Genomic DNA, 25,111 nt, shown 5'->3' with positions numbered 1-25,111 from the left:
GACACACACATACGCATGCATGGTACACACAGAGTCCTTTGCTGCAAAGCCAGACCTTCACTGCCCAACAGTTCTCATATCACACTGCCAGCCATACAACACACACCTTTGGTGCAATTTTATAAAATTACCACTTGTGGAATAAAGAGGGTCTTAGCCTTCCTCAAGCACCCTAAGACCTTTGGGGATGGATGATCACAGCAACGTAGATCACCAGCCATTCCAGAAACAATACAGCTACCATTAGTGATGTGCTTAGTCCAAGCCAGAAACCCTCTTACTAGCTGTTCTATTGCACTGAATACATTCATATTTAGAATATCCACTCCTGTGCCTGAAGCAATACAGCAGGGTTCATATAAGAAGACAGAGCTTGCTGCATTCTGGCCAGCTCTATGCTGTGCGCATACACTGGTAGCTTCTCAAAACAAATATCTAAATTTAAAGGTGTAGCAGTTCAATATCCATCCAGAACATGCTCCCAGGGCAGATCCACTTGTTGGTGGATTATTTAATTTTTTTCAGTTCAGAACATAAAACCTTCACACTGTCAGTGTCATACATATGATATTGTATAACATTTTATTAAAACATATCTCAAAGTTATTTACAAAGGAAGCTACTATCTTCCAAATACTAACACTACCATGAGAAAACACTATTGAGTGCATGACGAGTTTTTCAATCTCTAACTTATTTTCCTATTCACAGCATAGGGACCTGGATGATATAGACTGAAGAGTCTGAATACACAGTTCATTCATGGAATTAATTTCTTAAAAAAATCAGGGTGTATATTTAATATCCAGGGTCCACTGGAAATGCATATGATAATATATTAAAGACATCATGATAGGACTAAATGACGATTCTGCAACTATTTCTTTGTATGAGTACATATCTCTTAAATTATATCTTCTAATTTTTTTATATTTACTTTTAGCTAACACATAACAAACTTCTTATCAATGTCCTCACTCAAATAGATATACCTGAATACATAAACCTCATTTTTTATAATACATGTAGTATTTTTCATAGGAATAAGATAGTATCAGGCTCAACACCACTATTTATACCTATAGCCAAAGAATTTGTGTTACTTCCATTTTTTTCAACATTTTTCATGTGAAAATGACAACAACCTGAAACTAGTTATATAACAAAAATACTACCAAAATACATTTAAAATAATTTGAATACTTACTACATTATTTATCTCCTTTCCCTAGTTATAGGAAAACTTTACAACACATGGGTAGTAAAAACAGATGAGGGGAAGAGTAAAATCAATAAATATTTCTGATAATGGGACCAAAACATATTCTACTGTGGCAAGTTTCCTATTTACTTAGAGGAGGAAAAAGAAAAAAAAAACTCCAAACCAAACAAAAAATAATGGTGAGAAAGCAAAAAGTAAAAATGCTTTAAAAATGATGTTTCAGCTTCATGGCTTTGACACAACGCTGGCTTTCCCCCAACATTTCTGCAGAACAGTGTGTGGAGGCAGAATGCTTTGCACTGCTTCTAGGACATACACTTTCTTTTGCCAACTGCACTAGAGCTCAGTAGCACCCTCACACAGCCAATACATGGTCAGTGTTTAAAGTTTACTCTAAAAAGACCCACTCACTAAATTGAAGGGAAATCAGAGCTCACATCTCAAAGAAGATTTCACTCAAACCTACGTCAATTTAAATCATCGGCTCAGCACATTCAGACATTTCTGGTATGTTTAGGACATTAAGCCACTCCTTCCAGCAATGCTTGAAAGAGACATTTCTTCTTCCTTTCTTCCATTCATTTGAAATCAGTTTCTTTCACCTGGAAAAGCATGCTGGAAACTTGTGAACTGCAAAGAGTTATTAAGATGAGTTAGTAAAAGAAGTAGGAATAGAAATCAGGAACTCTAGGCCTCATTCATGTACCTTGAGGCTAAAAGAGAATTATATATTATGAGTTATCCTATATCAGATACTCACTGTTATACATTACAGAAAAAAAAGCCTCTAAAAAATTTTTATGGTCATCCTTTTTCCTTGATTGACAATGCCAAGGTATCAGCATCTTTTAAAAAATGGAATAAGAAACTACTGTATATTCCATGCATCTTAATGTTTCAATCTATATGAAGAATTCACTAAGTTTATTATACCATCTACTTGATTTGAAGGGGGAGGAATTAATGAAATGACAGAATCTGGTGAGGCATGTCTCAAAAACTTACTGATTAAATTACTTGTTCTGTCACTGCAGTGGTAACATTTGAAAAAGCCTCTACTGATATAAGAGAACAGATTTTTCATCACAGAAATCTATCTGTGGGGAAAGCAAATTATTAGCTACAATCTATATTCAATATATTCTTTCACAACTAAAAAAATAAAGTCCATCTGTAAAAGAATCCTCTACAAACAGAAGGTAACAGGAAAGACAGGTATTCTCGAAGCAGTACCTGCTTCTGGTCATTCAGGCTCAGCATGAAATTAATCCTTAGGAGAATTTCATACTATCCTGAAAAGTTTAGAGCACATTTTTTATATATATAAGACTTATACAGCAATGATTTGGATGTTTTTTCTTCCTTTGACATTATTAGGGTCATTTGTAAGGCCTTTGGTCTTATGATGGAAAAGTAGGGAGTTTTCTACTGCCATCTGTTGATGAGTTAGGAATAGAATTGAAGTCCACAGGAGAATAAGCTTGCTCCCACCATCCTTTGGTAAGCAAGAGGAATTGAAGCTTGGGAAAAAGTCAGTCGGCATTAGCTTTCCTTGGGAAGCCCTCCAGGACTCATCAGAATAGCCTGCAAACTCACAATGGCATGGAAAGAAAGAAAAGGTTCTGTATTGTGGTTAGGGCTTTGCTCAAAAGTCACATGATTGATCCCATCTTGCCACCAAAAATTTTGTGAGGAAGACATCTTTGCAATAAAAGAGCACTGTGTTAGGTTGGCAGAAGGCAGCAGCAGAAAGCCTAATTGTGGCTGTTAAAATCCATTCTGACATGTCCTGAAGATGGCAGAAAGGTGCTCTGGATGGAAGCACTCTTTCAAATATGCAGTGTCCCACAGTTACTGCACTGCAAAAAGGCAAAGCAACCACATATATTCAAATTCAATACTTAAAGGACAGTGATTCTAGTGGATAAAGAACATTGTTGTTTGGTAGGTAGTTTCTGCAAGCACACAGACTGAATATGTCTACATTGGTATTTGTTACCAGTTCTGGACGGAAATATAGTAAGATTACAACTACAGTCATTGGGAGAGGGTATTTTTATAAACATATATCCTTAATATATGATCTTTGCAGAGAATTACAGAAATACTTTCTGTATTAAAATCTGATTTATAAGAGAGCACAATTTCTTGAAGAAGCCTAATAAATCTACTTTTGCTGCTTGGTTTTAGCAGCAAGTCAGCTTCTGTAACACTTTCTTCAGTACTCACTGTAACTTGACTTTACATTCATCAGTACTTATACATTTCTAAGAAAGATGTAGTTAATAGTCCATTTCTTTAGCCTTTCTGGGAAAAAAAGAAAACCTTTATGTAAACTTTTTAAAATTTTAAAATTAACTGAGTCTAGTAGAAATCTGCCCCAATTACCAGTTTAGTAGATGTAAGGTAGTGGAAAAAGTTGATATCTAACTTCAACTGCTCATTAATAGAATGAAGTATGTTGTGTTATTCTTGAGGGAAGTTTATTAGTTTCTGTTCTGCTCTCTGCTTCACTGGTGATGTGACACATATCTCCAGAGTTACTGGCTGGGAACCGATGATTTAGAAAACTCACAGGGTGGTAAGTGTTCTTATAAACAACTAGCTAATTTGCTCCTGGGAAACTTTTTCATGCCCAGTTGTCAAAGATTTGCAAGGCTTATAGAAAATTAGGTTTAATCAGAGAAAGAAAAAATTAATCTGAAATTAAAATTGAAGTTCTCCTCCTGAAACTCAAATATTTCACAGGAAACACAAAGGACTGATAATTTTGAATCTGAATGATCACTCATTATGTACTGCAAGCTGAATACTGATGCCCTTGTAAACTGCTTAGACCATGTGAAGACTTGATCAATAAAGCACTAGCAAGAGACCTAGTCACCTAAGGGTAACTCAACTCTCCAGCATAATACAATGTGCCAACACCAAGCTACAACTAGCATCAGGAAAATGAGTTATCTTACAAGGGATGTTGGCTTATTTAACCTATTTTACTGTGAGCAGAGAGACAAATCACTGGTACCAAGATTCCCTGGGCACTCCATTGTCTTTTTCTCTGCCATTTCTCTTTTTTTCACACTGTATTACTTGACCATCTTCTTTCCTTCAGTTTGCTCCTGCTGGCAATGCCACTCTGGGCACAGAGCCTCAGTCAACACATTCATTGGACTGTACTATGTTCTGTGCTTCACCTTTAATACTGGCACATCCCTCTGGTGAGAGCAGCCCTGCTCATTGGGAAGCACCAAACTGAAGGGCTTGGGTGCAATTGCTGTTTTACAGCACATAAACCAGTGGCTGATGCTTTCTTCCAGAATCTTTCCCCATATAACTTACTGCATTTTTTATGCAATGTTGGTATATTTGTCTCTGGTTTGTATATCATTAAGTATTTGCATCTGAATAAACATTCCATGTTAAGAGGCCCAGAAAAGGCATTTAATTTTTTTAGGCCTTTTAAATGGAGGTTGAATTTAGATGTCCTTGCAAAGCCCAAGTAGGGCTCTATGAAATTTCTTTCAGATAACCTGACAGAAAGATACAAGTAAAGCTTTTGATTTTGAAATTCAAGCACAAATCCTATAGTAAAATATGGTTATGGAAATTCCTTCAGCATTTTTCTCCAGGATGATTTTTCTTCACAAATTTGCCTGATGATGGGTCCTTCCAAAAAAGAAGCTATATTTTTTCAGAATGTCTAGTTCTTTATTTCTCTAAGACCTACAACAGTGAACAGCCCAAATTTGATCCATATCTGATGCTTTCCTTTATTGTATGTGAGAGACATAGTCTTGCAATATTTTCCTTATTTCCTCTACCGCTACCTCCACAACACAGTAACCTTCACACTGAATGAGAATAGCTGGATACAGCTTCCTGCATGGCTTCTCAATTGCTGGCAATTTAGTTGGCCAGATGGGGTTTCTATGGAGAAATGTGAAGGCTAAGTGTGCCCCTGCAGAGCTCTTGGCTCCTGCTGACTCAGCAAGTTAAGGACATAATCAAACAGTACAACTTCCACCTCTTTTCTCTCCTTCTTTATAACCCCTTCTATTTTTCCTTCTTCCACTCATCCAGGACTGTGTCTGTACTATTATTTCGGGTGACGCGCTTTTTTTCCCAATTAGGATCTGCAGTAGCTTGCAATTAAGGAAGTCTTTACCACTCTTACTCTAACTTCCTACAGGGAAAATGAGAAGTCACAGAGACTACAGAGAGGCATGAAGCTTTAGCAGACACAGGAAGCAGCAGCTGTGCGTGGAGATAATATGAAATGGTAGGACAGAGCCCTTCAGCCAGGAATGGAGGATAGTGCAGTGTCTGCATATTGTCTCTGTATGAGTATCAGAGTGAGGCATCAGTTGGTTTCTGCTCTTACTGAGACTAGGAAAGCATTAAGAGCAGGAGCAGCAGCTGAGATATAATTTTTTTCCAGAGAAGCCTTAAAATAGACTAAGTGAGGGCACATATTGAGGGAAATGAGATTTAAGCTGCATTATAAATGGAAATGTCTTCAAATGGCATAATTTTGAAAATGTGCTGAGGCACCAGTCCTTTTAAAAGTCATGGGAACATATTCATTAACCACACTAAAGTAAAGGAAAGTCCCATAATACAAGCTTACATTTGCAACTGATTGACTTTAGAATGCCTTAAATTGACACATAAATATCTTTATAAAGGAGAGACAGCTCTGGGAAACAAAACACTGAAGAAAGCCAGCCAGTAAAACTAAACACCTTATCAAGAACAGGCTACCAGCAAGTGAAATTTTGGCCAAAGTATACTTGTACATCAAACATGAGAGCTTGGCTGTTTACGTTCTTCTTTAAAATGAAAATATGCCCTTTGTTTTAGAAAGATATGTTCTTTTCTTCCAAAATATATCTCAAGTTCAAAAAAACCAGCCACAAGATGGGAATATTTTTGTCTCTGCCCACCTTACAACCAGACTTAATGAAGAATTACTAACAGAAATCTTATTGTTGTAATTATAAGGCACAAGCTGAACATTTGGAAGTTTTTGTTTTCCCTTTATGGAGAGCAAAATATTATTTTTAAAACAGTATTTCATGATCAATTAGTCCTCATTTTGGCCCAGAGGTTTTTTTTTTTTTTTTCTTTTTTTTGAATTAGCAAGTCAAAATTATAGCAACCTTGAATGGTGGTTTTGATATGAGCACATGTGTAGTGAGAAAGCACTACTACATGGGCTGTTCTCCATCTCAGACCTTAAATTTCCAGCATGAATGGGGATCGGTAATGATGTTTGCATTCTTCTACACTCATTTAGTTGGCATCTAATCCTTTTTGCTTATTAAAGCTAAAACTAATTTCTAAAAGCTATTTCTGCTTTTAAAGTACATATAACAGGGAAAAAAAATCAACATAAATTATTTACTCCAAGTATTTCTATTGATGAATCTGAGAAAATTGACCATATTCTCTGTATTGCTGATAAATAATTCTGACTTGTTGACAAGTCTTGTGGTTTATGAAATTTTACAGCAGCAGCTATTTGTCAAATATTCCCTTGCTATAATCAGGTGACCACATATATATAGAAATATATTCAAATATATACATACAAGCATATGTATATATGTTATGCAGGAATCTCTGAAATGGGGTCTATATAAATTAATTTTTCTAGTTAGACTTTCTTGCATTTCCCTCAAGTGGAAGTCAAGAGAAATGGAAGTTTATTTCCATTCTGAAGTCTACTGTCTTATGTCATCAAGGTGCTTTCTTCCTACTGGACATATACAGCATAGTGGATAAGAGGCCTGCTGTAAGTTGAAAGGGTGGAAGCTTTGCTGTAACCTAATAGGCTATTTAATTGAATATATGACTTTAAATAAGTTTTCTGAACTTCTAATATGTTTTATGTTATATATTCATTTCAAAAAAGCAGAGATATCCCTGGGTGAAGGGAACTTATTCATGCCTTTTCCTTCACAGATAAGTTTACAGAACAATACTTAGTTATGGTATCAATGTTACCTCTCCAGACCTGACCTCTTCCTTTCATGGTATACATTTCATGTCTGAATCTTCTTTCTTTCAAGTCTTTCCACTAAATTATATTCCATCTGTGAAGCCTACAAAGCCTTAATCATGCCTTCTAACAAATGTTACCACACTTATATAGCAAAAGATGCCCAGAGAGAATCATAGAACATTTGGGAACTTCTACCATCTGTGCATCTCCCACTTATGCTTATTCAAGAGTTCTTCCCCACACTCCAGTTCCTTCTTCTCCAAAGTGTTGATACCGAAGTACATTTCCTTTTGTAGAGATAGGGATGTTGCTGTCCTCTGTCTGCAACAGAAATTACTATATGCCACATAATTATAGTAAAAGGACATTTTTAGGGTCAAAAAATTAAATTTTCATTTCATAGTTAGAAAATTATTAAACGAAGCTATAGGTGTAATCTTAGTTCCTGTACAAGTACCCGTACTTGTGAAGTCTGACATTGTCTTTCATTAGAGCCATATTTTTCCCCTCAAGATCCCTACTTGCTTCATTGTACAGAAATGACCTTCTCTGATATTAAATCAAGGCAAAACCCAATGTTCCACAGTGTTAGAAGGTTTTATTTTAAAGCTGGAGACTGACTATCACTTCCGGCATAGAATTCCCCCATGATACCACAGAAGAAAACATTTTAATTGTCATTTCACCATATCTGAGATCTTGCCTGAAATCATGAGACTGTTTTGCTGAAGAGTGAACATTTCCAGACACACCTTATGTCAGTGAGAGTTTTGGCTTGGATATGTAAAAGTATGTAATTCTAAACACTCCTCAAAAATATGGATCTTAAAGACTCAAATTTAGGTACCTATAAATCTAGGTATACTAGATCTATGGATATTTTTTACCTGAATCTCTGCAGTACCTTCCCATTTTTAATATTGGAATCACGATAGCCCACAGTATAATAATATTTTTCACAAATTAAATAAATTTTAATTTTTTTTTACACAATGCAGTTATATACATCATAAAAAATTCCATTTAATAATTCTGTGTCCAGGATGCTGTTCTAACAGTGTGCGGTAAGGCCATGAAACAAATACTGAACATAAAAAAAAAGTTTCTGATTAAGTGAAATCTTATATATTTCTTCTGTGTAATTAAATAAAAATATGGATTAATGTGTTCAATTTTTAAATTTCTTTAAATTTCTTCATTTGCATTTTTCTTTTCTTTTCTTTTTTTCTTTTCTTTTTTTTCTTTTTTCTTTTTCTTTTCTTTTCTTTTCTTTTCTTTTCTTTTCTTTTCTTTTCTTTTCTTTTCTTTTCTTTTCTTTTCTTTTCTTCTTCTTCATTTACTCATTCTATGTAATTCCAAATTGAAATTCAATGCAGAAAGAATACATGAACATGTAATTAGATTGTAATCACTGAACTAAGGGTATGCTGAAAGTATTATTCTGGTATTTTCTAACTTCTGAGGGCTATATTGAGTACAATGTTCATATTTGGCAACATGAATAGTATTCTTGATACTAGTTTTTGGGTTTTTCCTTTTTTTTTTTTTTTTGGCTAGGTCATTTCCCAGCCAAAGCCAAAACAAACAAACTGAAAAAACAACAAAAGTTGAGTCGTATGTTCTATTAGTGATACTTATGTGGTTGGTCATCAGGACCATATAATTTTGATCTGTTGAATAAACCTTTGCAATTTGAACTAAATGTATACAATGTTACCATTGCTTAGAGAGAGAATAAACAGGATTATTTTATAGCAAATTTCACAGCTATTTTTTGACATCACTGATATCTGGAACAGTCAATAGCATTTCTTCATCCTTTTCTCTCTGTTCAGATCTAACTTTCATCCCTCTGTGCTCAAACATGGCAGCTTCCTGCTCACATTGTTATGTCCTAGGAGAGAGGTCACATAATACCAGAGTATTGTAGTTTTTTGACAAAGAGATTAAATTGTCAATAGAATCTTAGTTAACCACATGTTGGGCTACATAAAATGTGCTTAAAATATTTGAGGAATTTATTCTCAAAAAATGTTAAGTCCTTACCATTCTTATGCAAATGCAGCATTTTAGTGCATTGCAATTTCAACAAATTTGAGTGAATAAATTTTAATATTCAGACAAAAAACTCCCAAAAGTTAGCCTCTTAAAAGCTCCAGTTCATAGTGAAATGTATAAAAATGCTGAAAATATTTAAATAAGATTGCCGATAAATTTCATCATGGGTAAAAAAATCTAGCTTCATTATCAGATATCATTGAATCAGTCTTTTTTCAAAAATTTAAATATAGCTTTAGACATCTAAAGAAGTTATATGCTAAAGCTCAGTAAAGTAATAAGAAACCAAAGAAAGGGATATATTATTTGAAGTGTCATGAAGTCATAATAGTTATCATTCTTACTTATAACTTTCAGAGGAGTAATAATGCCAAGTTAAGTTAATAACTTCTTCCAAGAATGACACTAGATGAAAACTAAAAAAGTTTTCTTCTCAATACTTTGTATTCATAAACTTTTTGGAACTGCAATAAATTAAATATATCCTCCTAAAGTTACATTATGAGTCATGCAGTCCCCCTTGAGAAAAAAGAATAGACATTTAGTACAAAAATGCTAAAATGTTTTTAAAAGAAAAACAAAAGTTAATAAATACAATACTAATAACTTAAGAAGTAGCTTCACCCAGCTGTGTTGATGCATTAAAATTGGAACTCCATCAGCTTTCCAAAATCTGTTTTTTATCATTTATCCCTTATAAAATTTTTATTTGTCCACAAAATTAAAAAAAAACAAACAAAACACTTCCTATCTTCACCTCCCTATTATTCTATTTCTAATCTTCTCATTCTGATCCATCTCTGCAAATTTCTCTAAGGTACTTGGTACAAGAATTTTCATGGAATGACTTGTTCTAATGTGGGGAATTTATTTGTTCATCAAGGGCTTTATAGATATATATATATATATATGCACATATATATATATATATATACACACTATCTGTATATTCAGCTTGGCAACATCTGGCAACTGGTAGTATCGCTTGTAATTTGGATTGACTATTGATATTCTATGTGGCTCTGCTCTTGTAAGTGCCAAATCCATATTTTCAGAGTCTTTTTACGTGTTTTTTATTCTATCTGTGTAATATCCAACTCTTTGAAAGTGCAAAGTTCCTTCTGGTCAGGTATAGCTTCCTTTGTTCTGGAATGATCTACTTATCTTCACTTTCATTGCCCTTCTTCTAATATGAAGCATTCAGACAAGCAAAATAATGAGTTTTCAGATGATAATGTAGATGATATATAGATAATACATAGACAAGACAGACAAAAAAACATGCAGTGGCAAAATAGCCAAATATGTTCAGAGTGTATTCTTTAATGAAGTGTCAAATGTAAACCTTTAGATTTTATTAAAAATTTGCTAGGAAAACATTGTTTCCTCTTTTGCACAAAACACAAAAATAAGTCAAATTATAATTATTTATCTAGAGATACCCAAATAAATTGTGTACGTTACTTCAGGTCCCAACAAGGATTGTGACACTGAAATGAACAAAATGATCAATGAAAGCAAAGCCATAGAAAAAGAATTATCACATCTGAAATGAAATTAATTCAAAGACTACAAAATATTCTAAGCCAATAGTCCAGACAACTTTCACTGCAGAGTTCCAAAGAAATTAGTACATATATGTGAAGAGTCTAGAACAAGGATTTTTAGTAAGGCTATGAGAATGATAATTTATGGAAAATAGCAAATAGCCTGCCTACATTTCAAAAAGGAAAGAGAAGAGAGGAAATAAAGAATGTGTCAATAGATTTTTTTATGGGTTTAGAATGCAAAGTTTCAAAATAAATTTTGAAGCTAAGAATGAGTAATTGAACAGAATCACAGAATCATTTAGGTTGGAAAAGACCTCTGAGACCATCAAGTCCAGCCTTTGACTGATCACCACCTTGTCCAATAGACCATGGCCCTAAGTGTCACATCCAGCGATTTCTTGAACACCTCCATGAATGGTGTCTGCACCATCTTCGTGGGCAGTCCATCCCAATGTTTAACAACCCTTTCTGATGTCCAGCCTGAACCTCTACTGGCACAGCTTGACTGTATGTCCTCTTGTCCTGTTGCTGGCTGGCTGGGAGAAGAGACTGAACCCTAAAAAGGCTGAATCCACCAAGCTAAAATCTTCTTTCAGGCAGTTGTAGAGAGCAATAAGGTCCCCTCTGAGACTCCTTTTCTCCAGGCTAAACAACCCCAGTCCAGTGCTCTCTCTCAGACACTCCTCATAGGACTTACCCTCTAGACCCTTCAACAGCTTCATTGGCCTTCTCTGGAAATGCTCCAGCACCTCATTGTCTTTCTTGTACTGAGGGTCCCAGAACTGGACACAGCACTCGAGGTGTGGCCTCACCAGTGACAAGTACAGGGGGACAATCATTTCCCTGGTCTGCTGGGCACACTATTCTTGATAAAAGAAGTACAGAAGTACAGAGAACAGAAGTACAAAGCAAACTTAATAAAATCTATCCAAATATATTTGAGGGAAGATACTATCATATATTGATATCTTTAATAATTTATCTTCCATCAAAGGCAAGAAATCTAGACTTCAAAACAGTTTTTGACACAATCTGATATGAAAAGAATTACTTAAGATTGAGAAGACAAAGAACTGGTTAATCAGGAGAGGACAACAGGTTGTGTTACGTGTTTGCATCATTAGATGGAAGCTGCTAAGGGGTTCTTTAAGGGTTGTCTTGCAGTAGAACTTTTTGATATTTAAGTTAAAGACTAAGTCATAAAACCTCAGAGCATACTGCTGAAATCTGATGGCAAAGCAAGTCTGAGAACCATTGAAATGATAAAAAAACCCAAGAAGAATCAGATGACCTTGATGACTTCTATAATATAAATGGAATTAAATTTAATAGTACAAAGAGCAATGTAACTAGATTTTCATCTATAAACTGTGAGTTTATCAGTTGAAAATGACAGAGAAAAAGAAAGATGCAGCCAATCTACTAAAGAAGGACTACTAGTCATCAAAACATGATATAGCTATGAAAAATGTTAATACTGAGGATTAAACAAGATATTTCTGGGTTAAAGAAAGAGATATTTGACACTACCACATGAGGTAGAATACATCTTCATGATGAAAATCATAAACAATTCCTGTCCTCCATATTAAACAAGGATTCACTGGAAACATCATTAAAAATGTAGTGGAGGTGAAGGGGAAGTTCATCAGCATGACGACAGGAATGCAGAACTTAGTTCATGAAAGGAAATTGAAAAATCTTGTACTATATTGCAGAAAAAAACCCAACCCTAAGATGAGAGAAATTTGGTCTGTAAACACATGAATGGGTAAAAAGAGCCTGCAGTTGTTTATAATGTATTGAACTTTAAGATTAGTATCAACATAAGAATTTTACATATATATATACAAACACATATTTTAAACATATGCTTTTCATGCAACATGAGTCCTTGCACTAATGGAGGATAGGACTCAGTGCCCAAGAATGCCAGTTTATTCTGAATCATAAACATGATCTCTGGGGTCAACAAAATAACATTTACACCAAGTGTTTTAATGGCATTTATTCTGATTCAAATGCACATAATTTTCTTCTTCACTCATCTGTTTAAGATCTACATGAATGCTTTAAACATCATTCACAACTAGGTGCCTAATGCAAAGCTTATTTAGTCAAAGTGCTTCCATCGACTTCTGTATGCTTTGGATTAGGTTCTATATCCTTACCCACAGCCAGCTGCTGCAGGCTGCAGTTTTATCACAGTATTAGACTGCTTTTCTCTTTTCCCCATGATCTTAAAGGGAAAGAAAGAGGTATACTTTGGCTTGCCCTGTCCATTCTTTAGTGTGCTTAGATTGCAGTTATTTCCTGCTGAGGCCTGGATGAGGTTTAGTTTGTTGAAGAGCAACTTTTTAATCATCTCACAGAATGAATGAACTACAAGATATGTCAGGTTTCTATCAGAAGATGAAAAATGTAGAAACTTATCAGTACCTCTCTTCCTCTGGATATATTGTAGGTCAGAAAAACCCACTCTGTACAGTACTTATTACTCTTATAAAGGATGCTAAAAATATAATTATGCAAAGAATTATCACCAAGAAACTTTGCAAAACAACTAAAGCAGACATAAAATATGGCTGGCTGTGCATGGCAAAAAGTGCAAGTGAGACAGCAGGAGAGCAGATGAATCTAATTCCAGGCTATGTTATCTTCCTCAAAGGAAGGGTGGCTACAACCCCTTCAATCTTATTTTGGAGAGTTAAGATAGCAGTGCAAAACATTTTAGAAGCAAAGCTGATCAGGTATGTACCAGTGCTTAGCAGCCTAAAATATATTTGGCTACTTCTATTGGTTCTAAAAGGATCCTGTTTTAGTGTGATGGAACCAGGGCCGCCTTCAACTTCTAATTACCATTTTGGCTAAATGCCAAAGCTGTTCACTAGACCTGTGCAGTAGGCATGGATATATACATTTATGTTTTAACCTAGTTCACAGAAAGGTGCAAGGGACTCCACTTCTTCATACTTTCTCTTGCTCACCATTAACAGTTGATGGTAGCAAGTGAATAGCCTTTACTTTTCTTCAGTGAATAGTCATGTCTCTGATAAGGTCAAACAATGAATTAAGGAAAAACTTTGTCTGCTTCTGCACTGTACAGCTGAATAAGGCTTACAGCAACATGACCTCTAAGGATTCTAATGTTGCACTTTTCACATGAAAAGAAATGACAAGCCTAACACTATAAAATACCTAGTAAAGCACTTTTAAACATTGCAGAACAAAGCCAAATGGCCTGTCCAATAAGCAATCAACAGCTTGATCCCATTCTACATTACTTTTCTTGCCACCATATTTATTTCCCTAATATAGAACAACAGTGTTCTATACCCTAGTTTTTCTATACAACTATTATTCTTTTTTTCAGCCAGAGAGCTGTAGTTGTTTTGATAAAGCAGACAGGAACATTAAAGCTCCCAAATAAGTGAGTGTATGTGTAGATTTATAAATTTCATTTTAGATATTGTCAATAACCTATATTGGCATTAACCTACAGAAAGGAATAGAGCTGCACAGCGTTCAATTATCCATAACAGTGTTTGAATTATAACATCAAAGGTTCTTCTTCAGAACTTCTCAGAGTTGCTATCTTGCTTGGGTATTTCATGTTCTGCTCAACAGGCAGCTGACACAGTACAGTCATGAAGACATGCCAGATCTTTTACACTCTCCTGAATTATATTAAAAATAAATTAAAGCTGCACAGGATGCACTAAGAATATTAGACAAAAGATTTTATGCTCTTGCGATTTTCATTTAAAAATGAAAGAAAACTTTAATTCACAGAAAAATTATTTGTAGCATCTTAAAAATTCCGATTAAAAATGTAGAGCATAGAATGGAAAAATCATATTAGGTCATGAAGTCTTCAAGAGTATGTTGAGGCAAAACGGTTTTACAAAGTCTGTGTACTCACTTTGGTATATAAAGGATATCTGACAGAAGTAAGTGAGAGCACAAGCTTGAAAATATCTGTATTTCAATATATCTCTAACCCTTCCGTTTATTTTGCTGCTATCCATCAAATTTTCTGACACAAGATTTTCTTTTTATATGTTGTTCTCTGGAATAAAAACCTGTTTTAAAGGCTTCAGAATGAGTTCTTTGACTTTCCAGCAATCCACCAAATAAAGGAGAAATGATTGCCACATATTTAAAGATAAACTTTGAGGTGAATCCAGAATATATTAAAAGAACATAAAGAAATGCAAAACTATGGTATATAATGAACCTAATCTGGAAAGAGTAATTTTTTTAGTGGTTTGCCTGGGTGACTGAACAGGTCATTGCACTTGTTTTTATCTCATAGGGATAACTTACAAAGCACTTTGAGACCTTCGGTGTGCTCACTACTGATATCCACCTTGGAAACATTATATAAAAAAAAAAAATCCTTACATTATTTCCCAAAGTAACTGTCCTGTTCTCTGTTAGTGAATCTATATATGTATCAACTATACACATTTAATATTTTCAGTGACAATGAACACATTTTTCTTTCTTTGGCAGTGCTACCTGGTTCTCATACATTTCATTTAAATTAAGTCCAGCTTTAATTATCGCTCCTGAATGTCTCATTGTATCTCTTTCTGTAGAATATATACTAATGACTCATAATTTCCCTCTATTTTTATAGGAATTCATGCAAGCTTACCCTAATTTTTTTTCTATAATTTGCTTTGCATTTAGAGAAAATGAACAATAGTTTAATTTAAAATTAAATTTATAAAATAGTGGGGCTGATTGCAGCCCTCATTTATATCCCTGAAAATCCAGGAAAGTTACCAGTTGCATATGAAGCATACATTTAACAAAAATCTGCCTCCTCTCATAAAAATTTATATGATTTTTTAAAGACCTTACATTAATTTTTCCCTCTGATTTGAATCATATTCTGTCTGCCATTTCTGCATGATTATGAGTGGTTAGATTTTTTGTCAACATCTATGAAAAAAAAAACCAGTCTGTAAAAGGCCTTCCATGACAAATTCTATAGAGAGAAAGAAAGAAAAAAAGAAAGAAAGAAAGAAAGAAATCAATCTCAGTATTAATAATTGTGATTTGTAAGGAATATTCCTTAAATATTCCTGCAAAAACCTTAGTAAACAGAATCACTACCTTTTTGGCTAAATATTAATTTTCATCATTCTTTATAAATGTGAGAACTCAGAAATGCTGATGGAATCATGCCTATGCAAGAACCTTTCATTTTGAACAGACTTCAGATACAACTTTAAGAATGAACAATTACAGTCGTGAGCGATTTAACCACTGTTATCCAACACAGATTAATTCTGCTCTGTCAGTAACTTTTATGGTGCATTATCTAGCTCAAAATTCTCAAAGAGAGTAAAAGAGAGGATTTAAACAAAGTAACTGGTTTCATGCTTAGCTAGCATTCAGTTAAATAAGCACAGATGTGGGTTTTATCTGCTTAAAAGTAAAGTTATGGTTTTCTTATTTTAACTTTCAAGTTTTAACGTCCATCAGAAAGGCTGTTGCTGCAATGAATAATTTAATCACTGCTGCCTATTACACGCTACTACACAGCAAGCATATTTGCAAAGCTGTGAAAGACACTGGCCAAGTGTCAGCCCTCCCTGTAACTCAGCCGGCCTGGCAGTATATCCACGGCAAGGAACTCAGGGAGCTCCGAGGCGGCCAGAGGGCAGTTGTGGTAGGGAAGGGAGTGAAGAGGTCACAACAGAATTGCACCAGATCAGCAAGACACTTTAGAGAGATGAAAGGTCACCACGGGCTCCGTGCTGCTGTGGTGTCATTTCAGCTGCTTGTCCCTTGGTGGAGTTCTTGAGTTAGTTTCTCCTTTCCGTCAAATGGCTTTAACTGCTTCTTGTGGGGGTTCTGTCCTTGTTTTTACCCTGCTTTCGAATTTTCTGTCGTGTTTACCGTATTTAACCTTTTCCACGTATTATTTTGAATACGTTACGTTCAAGCCAATATGATTTTTTTCCCCCTTCTGAAGCTTCTTTTTCGTTTGTGAGCGCAAATGGCAATATGCAGCATGTATTTGTTAATGTATAGAGTGGTATGGATATGTATATAATCTGTCTCTCTTTAACCAGAGATGGATTCCCACTGCAGATCCCAGAAGTAATTTTCCAGTGAGAGCCACTGACATTCCTAAACTGTGAAAACCAAATTGTCGTGGGCTGAAAGCGACAACTGCAGACGCGAGTTCTGCTGCCGGCTGCTGAAGCCGGGCTCAGCCAACTCATGAAGATAAACCAACCATTAATTATATCTGCATATTTTAACGATGACCCCTGTCTTTCCAATCAACAACTACAACAACGACAACAAAGCCCCACTGCAGAGCATCAGGAGCTTGGGGGATGCAGAGAGCCGGGGAAGCTCCCAGGCTGCTTTAGGATTTCCCCACGTACAGCAGGCTGCGATTGTCAGCAAGACGGATTCCTTCCCACACGCAAGATGCCACTTCGGTGGCCTTATCAGATGTTCCCTTTAAGGACACAAGCTCCTATTTCCCCTCTGTATATCACCAGCATTTCGGGCTATTTTATTTATTACAGACGATTACATTTGTGATCCCTCTTCCCACTTGATCTCACCAGATCAGGAGGACAAATGCCGTGTCGTGTCTGAGCGCGTGTGGGCGTCTGTGTGCATCGGAGAGGGGGGGCAGCCGGGAGAGGGGGGGAGTTACACTGCGCAACAGATTTGCCCGAGAGGGACAAACCTCCCCCGCTTGAAAGAGTTGGGCTTGTTCCGACCGACACCCGGGAAGCTGTGGGCGCAAGAGCCGCGGGACCGGGAGTCTACGGTGCCGGGGAGGGGTAGAGAGGGTGTGGGGGTAATTCTACTCCCTCCCCGCTCGAACGAGCGGGGTGCGGGGGACACACGGCCAGCACAGCCCCGTCCTCCCCCCGGCAGCCGGGGCACGTGGACCGGGAACAGCGCGGCCATCCACCATGCAGCGCACGTCGGGCCCATTTCCCACGCCGGCCGCCTGCCCTGGGGGAGGATGGGAGGAGGGGAGGGAGGAAGGGAGAATGATAGAAAAGGGGGGCCGTTACCTCTGCTCCGAAAGAGGAACCAATCCACTGTGAAGGACGCAGCACTCCCGAGCAGGAAAGACATTGCACATTCAGAGAGAGATTGCATGTGAAGACACTGCAAAAAAGAAAGAAAGGGAGGGGGGACAGGGGGGCGCAGACCGCGTGTGAAAGGCATAGTGTGTGTAAGAGAGGCCAGTGAGGGTAGGAAGGGAAGGGGGAGCAATTGCACATGGCAAGAGAAAGAAATCACTCATTCGCTTGAAAGAGGCTCTCGCAAAGCAGACCGTAGTAAAAACAACGGGGAAGGAGACGCAGGCAAGAGGCGAGCGTCCATGCCGTGCAACAGCCCGGAATCCGATTAAAGTTTATGGCGGGGAGGTTAAAAACGCTCTCATCCCGCCCCTTCCCTGGCGAATACATTAAGTTTCCTGGCTGCGTTTAAAAACACAAAGGGAAGGGAACCGCTGGAGCTGCGGTTCCCAATTGTATTTCCAGTGCAGGGAGCCAGTGTAACGCAGTATGCTGGTATTCCTACGTACTGGCATGTCTGGATCTTACACTGAGAGCAAAATTTCCTCCTCTCGGTGCTCCAGAACAGCGAGGGGGAATTTTGATAAATTCAAGTTGCTTGGCAAATATAATAGGGATTTGGTACTAATCCTACTTAACCCGCTGCGAAGGCGCTGCGCTCCCGAACCCCCCTCCTCCGTCCGGGACTGCGGCGGTGAGCACTGAGCCTGCGCCGAGCTGGGCTTTCTCGCTGATGCTGCAGATAGAAAGCCGAGTGTCTCCAGCATCAGCGGGGGAGGGTTTTCGTGTACTGGCGAGGCAGGGAGAGCGGCCGGGGCCGGTGCCAGGGCCGGAGGAGGCGCCGAAGGAGCAGCCCTGCAGCCCTCCGGAGAGGGAAGCAGTCCCTCCCTCCCCAGCGCCGACTCCATGCGGCGCGGCTCTGCCCCTCTGTGTCTCTGGACTCCTCAAGGAAAGAGGTGGCAACCTTCCCTCCCTCCTGCAATCACTCACCGCCCCAAATGACAAAGACACGCTGTGACCGTTGCTTTGAACCACCTCAACATATCCGGCCGCTTTTTGCTCAAATATATCATCGCGATGAAAGAGAGACATTTCACTACATTCGTCTGCATGCGTTTTTATTCAAAATAGCCATTTGTAACGAGGAATTCACACACAAACACATACAGAACCCGCAACAACTTGTTTTCCCACATGTGTTCACAGTGGGAGAAAGAGCAGCTGGATTCCTGCCTTCCCCTCGCTGCGCGCACGCACACACACACACACACACATGAACACACCCGCACACATACACCCTCATACGCGCGCACACACACAGCCGCACACCAGGTTCTCTCCCCATCGGCTGCCCCAAGCTCGCCTGCCCCCGGAGTCTCCCTGTTTTCCCTCCGGGCTCCGAGCAGAGAGGACAGGTAAGGAGCCAGGCATCATCAAGGGTAGGGCAGGAGCACACAAAAGCCATAGGCTATTAAATGGCTCAAAGTCAAAAGGAGACGCGAACTAGGGACGCCAGAATAAGCAAAGTTGAACCGGAGAGCTTTACCGTTAAAGTTTATTTCCCACTTACCCAGGTAGGTGACGCTACATTTTAGCAATCATCGAAGCAGCAAGTCTCTGTTCAGAAATAAATCTGTTACTTCTTACATGTGTTTATTCTGCTAACCCTCTCGCTCCCTTCCTGATCATCTTCTTCGAGGTGTTTTTGCTTGGTTTTTTTTTTTTCTCCTAGGATATCCACAAACATGCTGAAAAGACACATTCAAAACATGGTAATAGGAAGAACACAATCACAAAGACGGGGAGGCTGAAAAAGCACTGGGAAACAGGACGAAAGTCTGAGATCTAAGGCAGCCCCCCTGCCTCCCTGGAGTTTTATGCAGTTACAGTGACTGCAGCTATTTCACAAAAGCACCGACACAACAGGGGAAGGTGGGAATCTGCGAAACGAGTTTCCTTACCAGCTTGATTCCGCAAAATGCAGAATAGAAGAAAAGAAAGGCGAACAAACATTTGCTTTAAAAATCGTTGCTCGATTCACAGTCTATAGCGGACGTGGGGAGGGAAAGGGTAGGAGAAAATCACTACAGATCACGGGTTTAAGAAGGCAACAGACGCAACACTCGGGCGTGAAATGAGGATCAGTTTGGAGGACTGAACTGGTGTTTTGTGATGAGCAGCTATCCCACTTGCAGCACTAGCAGCAGCAGAGACAGAGGGTAAGACTGAGCTTTCTGGAGTGCAGCGCTTGACTCGTCCTCCCTCCTCCTCCCTCCCTCCCTCCCTCCCTCCCTCCCTGCCTCCCGCCCTCCCTCCCTCTCTCACTCTCGCTCTCTCTCTCTGCTCTCCCTCTTTCTCTCTCTCCCTCTCTCTTTCTGTGTGTATGTAGCGCAGGCGGCTCTGCTGCTGCAGCGTCAGGGAAGAGCTACCGAGAGGCTTCAGCAGCTCCCTCCACTTTGGGCAAACTTGCCGGTTTACCGCTTCTTCTTTTTTTTCCGTTTCTTTTTTTTTTTTTTTCTTCCGAGTGGGAAGCTTCTCAATTGCCATTCAACATTTTAAAGCACAAGCCGCTCTGCCGTGAAAGCGCCTGATCCACACTTCTCTGAAAGACACAGGAGGGAATGCACAATTGCAGATTTCACCCACTGTGGCGGTGCAGATCACAGGAAACAACTGACTGATACAATTTTATTTGCAAATAGAACTCTGTATTATTTTTTTTTTAATCGCGTTGCGGGTCTTTTCCCCTCCCCTTTGCCATTCTGCTTTATATGGATGTAATTCAGAATCTGTGTTAATTCACATGGGGGATCCAGTTACATCTTGTTCCGCTCCGGGTATAATTACGAGAGACCAATAATCGCCTTTGGACACATAGTTTTGTTGCTAACCTTTGAACTGAAAGGATCAAGTTCAGATCTGGTTACCTGCATTGGGACGGGAAGGAAGAGGAGAGAGAGAGAGAGAGACTGCAATCTCATTTGTGAATCGCTCTCAGTGCTGCAGATCCAGATTGCTTTAACACATGCAGTGCAAATGCAGGTAAGGCACACACACAAACTGCGGATGCAAAAACAAACTTGGGACTGTTGTGTGTCTATGTTCTTATCTCCAGACTTGCAAATTCTGGGCAAACGGCTTCTGCAGTTTCTGTATCGTTGCTTTGTGACTAATGACCTTGCGCAGAGTTGTTAAAAAAAAAATCCGCTCCGGAGAAAGAGCTGAACATTTTAGGCGATCTCTGAAGATGGACTTGGGTGCTTTTCTGCCAACCAAAGGGGATATTCTGTGGACTGCACTGTAATATTCGGGGTTCTTCTATCAGCTGTGCAGCTACCGACATTATTGGGATTTTTTTTTCTTTACCTTTTTTTTTTTTTTTTTTTTTTTAAGAACTGCCCTTTGCTAAGAGGATTTGGAGTTTTCCCAAGCCCTTTGAATAAAGCAAATCACAATTTTTTTCCCCTGTGTGTGCAGAGAAGGGGAAGAATAAAGCTAATGCCTTGGTCGTAAACGGCTGAGCGAGAGGGAGAGAGAGAGAGAAAAGAGAGTGTGTGAATTGTAGTTAACTCTAGTGTCGAAGACGACGACCTGGGGGGCTTCGAATCGTACAGTGCTGCTCCTGCTTTTATTGCGAACCTTGCAAAGTGATTACAGTAAAATCAGAGAGGAGGAGGAGAAGGGGGAGGAGGAGGAAAATCCCATCCTATCTACTGAGATGAATCTTTAAAAAGCAAAATACACTGTCCCGTGAACTGTAAGTATATCGCAACTGGAAGGCAGGGAGAGCAGCAGAGGAGCCAGCAGCAGGGCTTTGACCACCAATTGCACCAGTCATGAGACAATAAGTTTCCAGAAACAGAAGGATTTTATAATTGATCACCTGGACTCTCAGCCGCTCTGTTGGCTTATCAGGGGAGTTTACTGGGGGGCAGGTGGGAGTGAGAAGAGGGCGAGGGGTTTCGGTGCGAGGAAGATGAGGAAGATGCGGACCCTCCTTCGCTTTGTGCGTTGCTGCTGTTGCTGCTTCTTGCTCCTCCTGCCTCCGCCGCTCTGGGTCAGCCTGGCAGCGGCTAAGCAGCTCCTGAAGTACCGGCTGGCCGAGGAGGGACCCGCCGACATCCGCATCGGCAACGTGGCTTCCGACCTGGGGATCGTGACGGGCTCCGGAGAGGTGACATTCAGCCTGGAGTCGGGCTCCGACTATCTCAAGATCGATAACATGACCGGCGAGCTGAGCACCACAGAGCGGCGCATCGACCGCGAAAAGCTGCCGCAGTGCCAGATGATCTTCGACGAGAACGAGTGCTTCTTGGACTTCGAGGTGTCGGTCATCGGCCCCTCGCAGAGCTGGGTGGACCTCTTCGAGGGCCGGGTCATCATCCTGGATATCAACGACAACACCCCCACCTTCCCTTCCCCCGTCCTCACGCTCACCGTGGAGGAGAACCGGCCCGTGGGGACCCTCTACCTGCTCCCCACCGCCACCGACAGGGACTTCGGCCGCAACGGCATCGAGCGCTACGAGCTGCTGCAGGAGCCCGGCGGGGACGGCGGCCGCCGTGGCGGCGGGGGGGGCTCGGCCGCGGCGGCCCCCGAGAGCGCCCCCTACGCCGGCGGCAGCAAGCGGCGGCAGGAGGCGGAGGCGGCGGCCCGCAGCAGCGTCTTCGAGCTGCAGGTGGCCGACACCCTGGACGGGGAGAAGCAGCCGCAGCTGATCGTCAAGGGGGCGCTGGACCGGGAGCAGCGAGACTCCTACGAGCTCAGCCTTCGCGTGCGGGACGGCGGCGACCCGGCACGGTCCTCGCAGGCGATCCTGAGGGTGCTGATCACCGACGTGAACGACAACAGCCCCCGCTTCGAGAAAAGCGTCTACGAGGCGGACCTGGCGGAGAACAGCAGCCCTGGGACCCCGATTCTGCAGCTGCGAGCCACCGACCTGGACGTGGGAGTGAATGGGCAGATCGAGTATGTCTTCGGGGCGGCCACTGAGTCCGTCAGGCGCCTACTGCGGCTGGACGAGACCTCGGGCTGGCTCAGCGTCTTGCACCGCATCGACCGGGAGGAGGTGAACCAGCTTCGGTTCACTGTCATGGCCCGAGACCGAGGCCAGCCCCCCAAGACAGACAAGGCCACTGTCGTGTTGAACATCCGGGATGAGAATGACAATGTGCCCACTATCGACATCCGGAAAATTGGGCGCATACCGCTCCGGGACGGGGTGGCTAGCGTGGCCGAGGACGTGCTGGTGGACACACCCATCGCCTTGGTGCAGGTGTCAGACCGGGACCAAGGTGAAAATGGTGTGGTTACCTGCACCGTGGTTGGCGACGTGCCCTTCCAGCTCAAGCCGGCCAGTGAGGGTGAAGGAGAGCCACAGAATAAGCGCAAATATTTCCTCCACACCTCGGCCCCTCTGGATTATGAAGCTGTCCGTGACTACAATGTGGTCATCGTGGCCGTGGACTCAGGCAGCCCCAGCTTGTCCAGCAACAACTCCTTGCTGGTGCGGGTCGGGGATACTAATGACAACCCTCCCATGTTCAGTCAGGCCGTGCTGGAGGTCTCCTTTCCAGAGAACAACTTGCCTGGTGAGAGGGTGGCCACAGTGGTTGCCACAGATGCGGACAGTGGCAAGAATGCTGAGATCACCTACTCCCTGGAGGCCTCCCCCCTCTCTTCAGAGGCACCGAGCAGCATCTTCAGCATTGACCCTGACTCCGGGGATGTGTCAGTGCAGGCAGTGCTGGACCGCGAGCAACGTGACACCTATGAATTTCAGGTGACGGCCCGGGACAAGGGGGTGCCATCCCTGCAGGGCTCCACCACAGTGGTGGTGCGAGTGTCAGACCGCAATGACAATGAGCCCCGATTCATGCAGGATGTGTTCACCTTCTATGTGAAGGAAAACCTGCAGCCCAACAGCCCTGTGGGCATGGTGACCGTGATGGACTTTGACAAGGGCCGCAACGCTGAGCTCAGCCTCTCCATCCAGCCTGGAGACCACGACCAGGCGGCTGGCATCTTCTCCATCGAGAATGACACTGGAACCATTTTCTCCACTGTCTCTTTTGACCGTGAGCAGCAGACCAGCTACACCTTTAAGGTGAAGGCAGTGGATGGGGGTGAGCCACCACGCTCTGCCACTGCCACTGTGTCCCTCTTTGTGATGGATGAGAACGACAATGCACCCACTGTCACCTTCCCCAGCAACAGCTCCTACACTGTACTGCCACCCTCCAGCAACTTGCGCACTGTGGTGGCCACAGTGGTGGCCACTGACTCTGACACTGGTCTCAATGCTGACCTCAACTACAGCATTGTTGGGGGCAACCCCTTCAAACTCTTTGAAATAGACCCAGCCAGTGGCGTGGTGTCACTGGTGGGGAAGTTGGCCCCCAAGCACTATGGCCTGCACCGCCTGGTTGTGCAGGTGAATGACAGTGGGCAGCCACCCCAGTCCACCACTGCCCTGCTCCATGTCTTTGTCAATGAGAGCCTGTCCAACGCCACTGTGGTGGAGAGCCAGGTGGCCCGCAGCCTTCACACCCCACTGGCCCAGGACATTGCTGGTGATCCCAGCTATGAGCTGAGCAAGCAGCGGCTTAGCATAGTCATTGGCGTTGTGGCTGGCATCATGACGGTCATCCTCCTTATCCTGGTGGTGGTCATGGCCCGCTACTGCCGATCCAAGGGCAAGCACGGCTACGAGGCCGGTAAGAAGGACCATGAGGATTTCTTCACCCCCCAGCAGCACGACAAGGCCAAGAAGCCCAAGAAGGACAAGAAAGGCAAGAAGGGCAAACAGCCCCTCTACAGCAGCATCGTTACCGTTGAAGCTTCCAAGCCCAATGGGCAGCGCTACGACAGTGTCAATGAGAAGCTCTCGGACAGCCCTGGCATGGGCCGATATCGCTCCGTCAATGGTGGCCCAGGCAGTCCTGACCTGGCCAGGCACTACAAGTCAAGCTCACCGCTGCCCACCGTCCAGCTGCACCCGCAGTCCCCCACCGCTGGCAAAAAGCACCAGGCCGTGCAGGACCTGCCCCCAGCCAACACCTTCGTGGGCGCTGGTGACAACATCTCCATCGGCTCGGACCATTGCTCCGAGTACAGCTGCCAGGCCAGCAGCAAGTACAGCAAGCAGGTAAGAGCGCTGCACGCCGCGCACCCCGCGGGCCCCAGCACGCACGCACACGCACAC

The 25,111-nt window shown here is 41.5% G+C and overlaps 2 protein-coding genes and 1 long non-coding RNA gene across 9 annotated transcripts in view; 1 reads left to right on the top strand and 2 right to left on the bottom strand.

Annotated features, from left to right (window-relative positions):
* The window catches only part of LOC120409958, a 44,469-nt gene extending 25,470 nt beyond the window's left edge, over positions 1 to 18,999 (bottom strand). Inside the window, exons 1-2 of the mRNA XM_039551586.1 lie at positions 18,542 to 18,999; positions 17,896 to 17,992 (exon numbers count right to left, since the gene is read on the bottom strand). Coding sequence (XP_039407520.1) covers positions 17,896 to 17,992; positions 18,542 to 18,999 — 555 coding nt within the window. The remainder of the gene's footprint in view (positions 1 to 17,895; positions 17,993 to 18,541) is intronic.
* Positions 19,000 to 19,444: 445 nt separating this feature from the next.
* LOC120409950 lies at positions 19,445 to 20,159 on the bottom strand. Its single transcript, XR_005601840.1, has 2 exons — positions 19,869 to 20,159; positions 19,445 to 19,655 (listed from the first exon to the last, which is right to left on the bottom strand). It is a non-coding gene; the product is annotated as an uncharacterized LOC120409950 (long non-coding RNA).
* A 91-nt stretch (positions 20,160 to 20,250) lies between these two features.
* Positions 20,251 to 25,111, top strand: part of PCDH7 (protocadherin 7) — a 272,710-nt gene continuing 267,849 nt past the window's right edge. For 4 of the 7 annotated variants that reach the window (XM_039551547.1, XM_039551545.1, XM_039551544.1 and 1 more), the window contains exon 1: positions 20,252 to 25,054. In XM_039551547.1, coding sequence (XP_039407481.1) covers positions 21,884 to 25,054 — 3,171 coding nt within the window. In that variant the 5' untranslated portion in view covers positions 20,252 to 21,883. Of the gene's footprint in view, positions 25,055 to 25,111 lie in introns of all 7 variants that reach the window. The other 3 variants (XM_039551546.1, XM_039551543.1, XM_039551548.1) reach the window with 1 other exon arrangement.

This window comes from Corvus cornix, chromosome 4 (genome assembly GCF_000738735.6).
Source record: "Corvus cornix cornix isolate S_Up_H32 chromosome 4, ASM73873v5, whole genome shotgun sequence".
Taxonomy (NCBI): domain Eukaryota; kingdom Metazoa; phylum Chordata; class Aves; order Passeriformes; family Corvidae; genus Corvus; species Corvus cornix.
The sequence above is the reverse complement of the archived record's forward strand: the minus strand, read 5'-3'. Positions and strand labels throughout refer to the sequence as shown.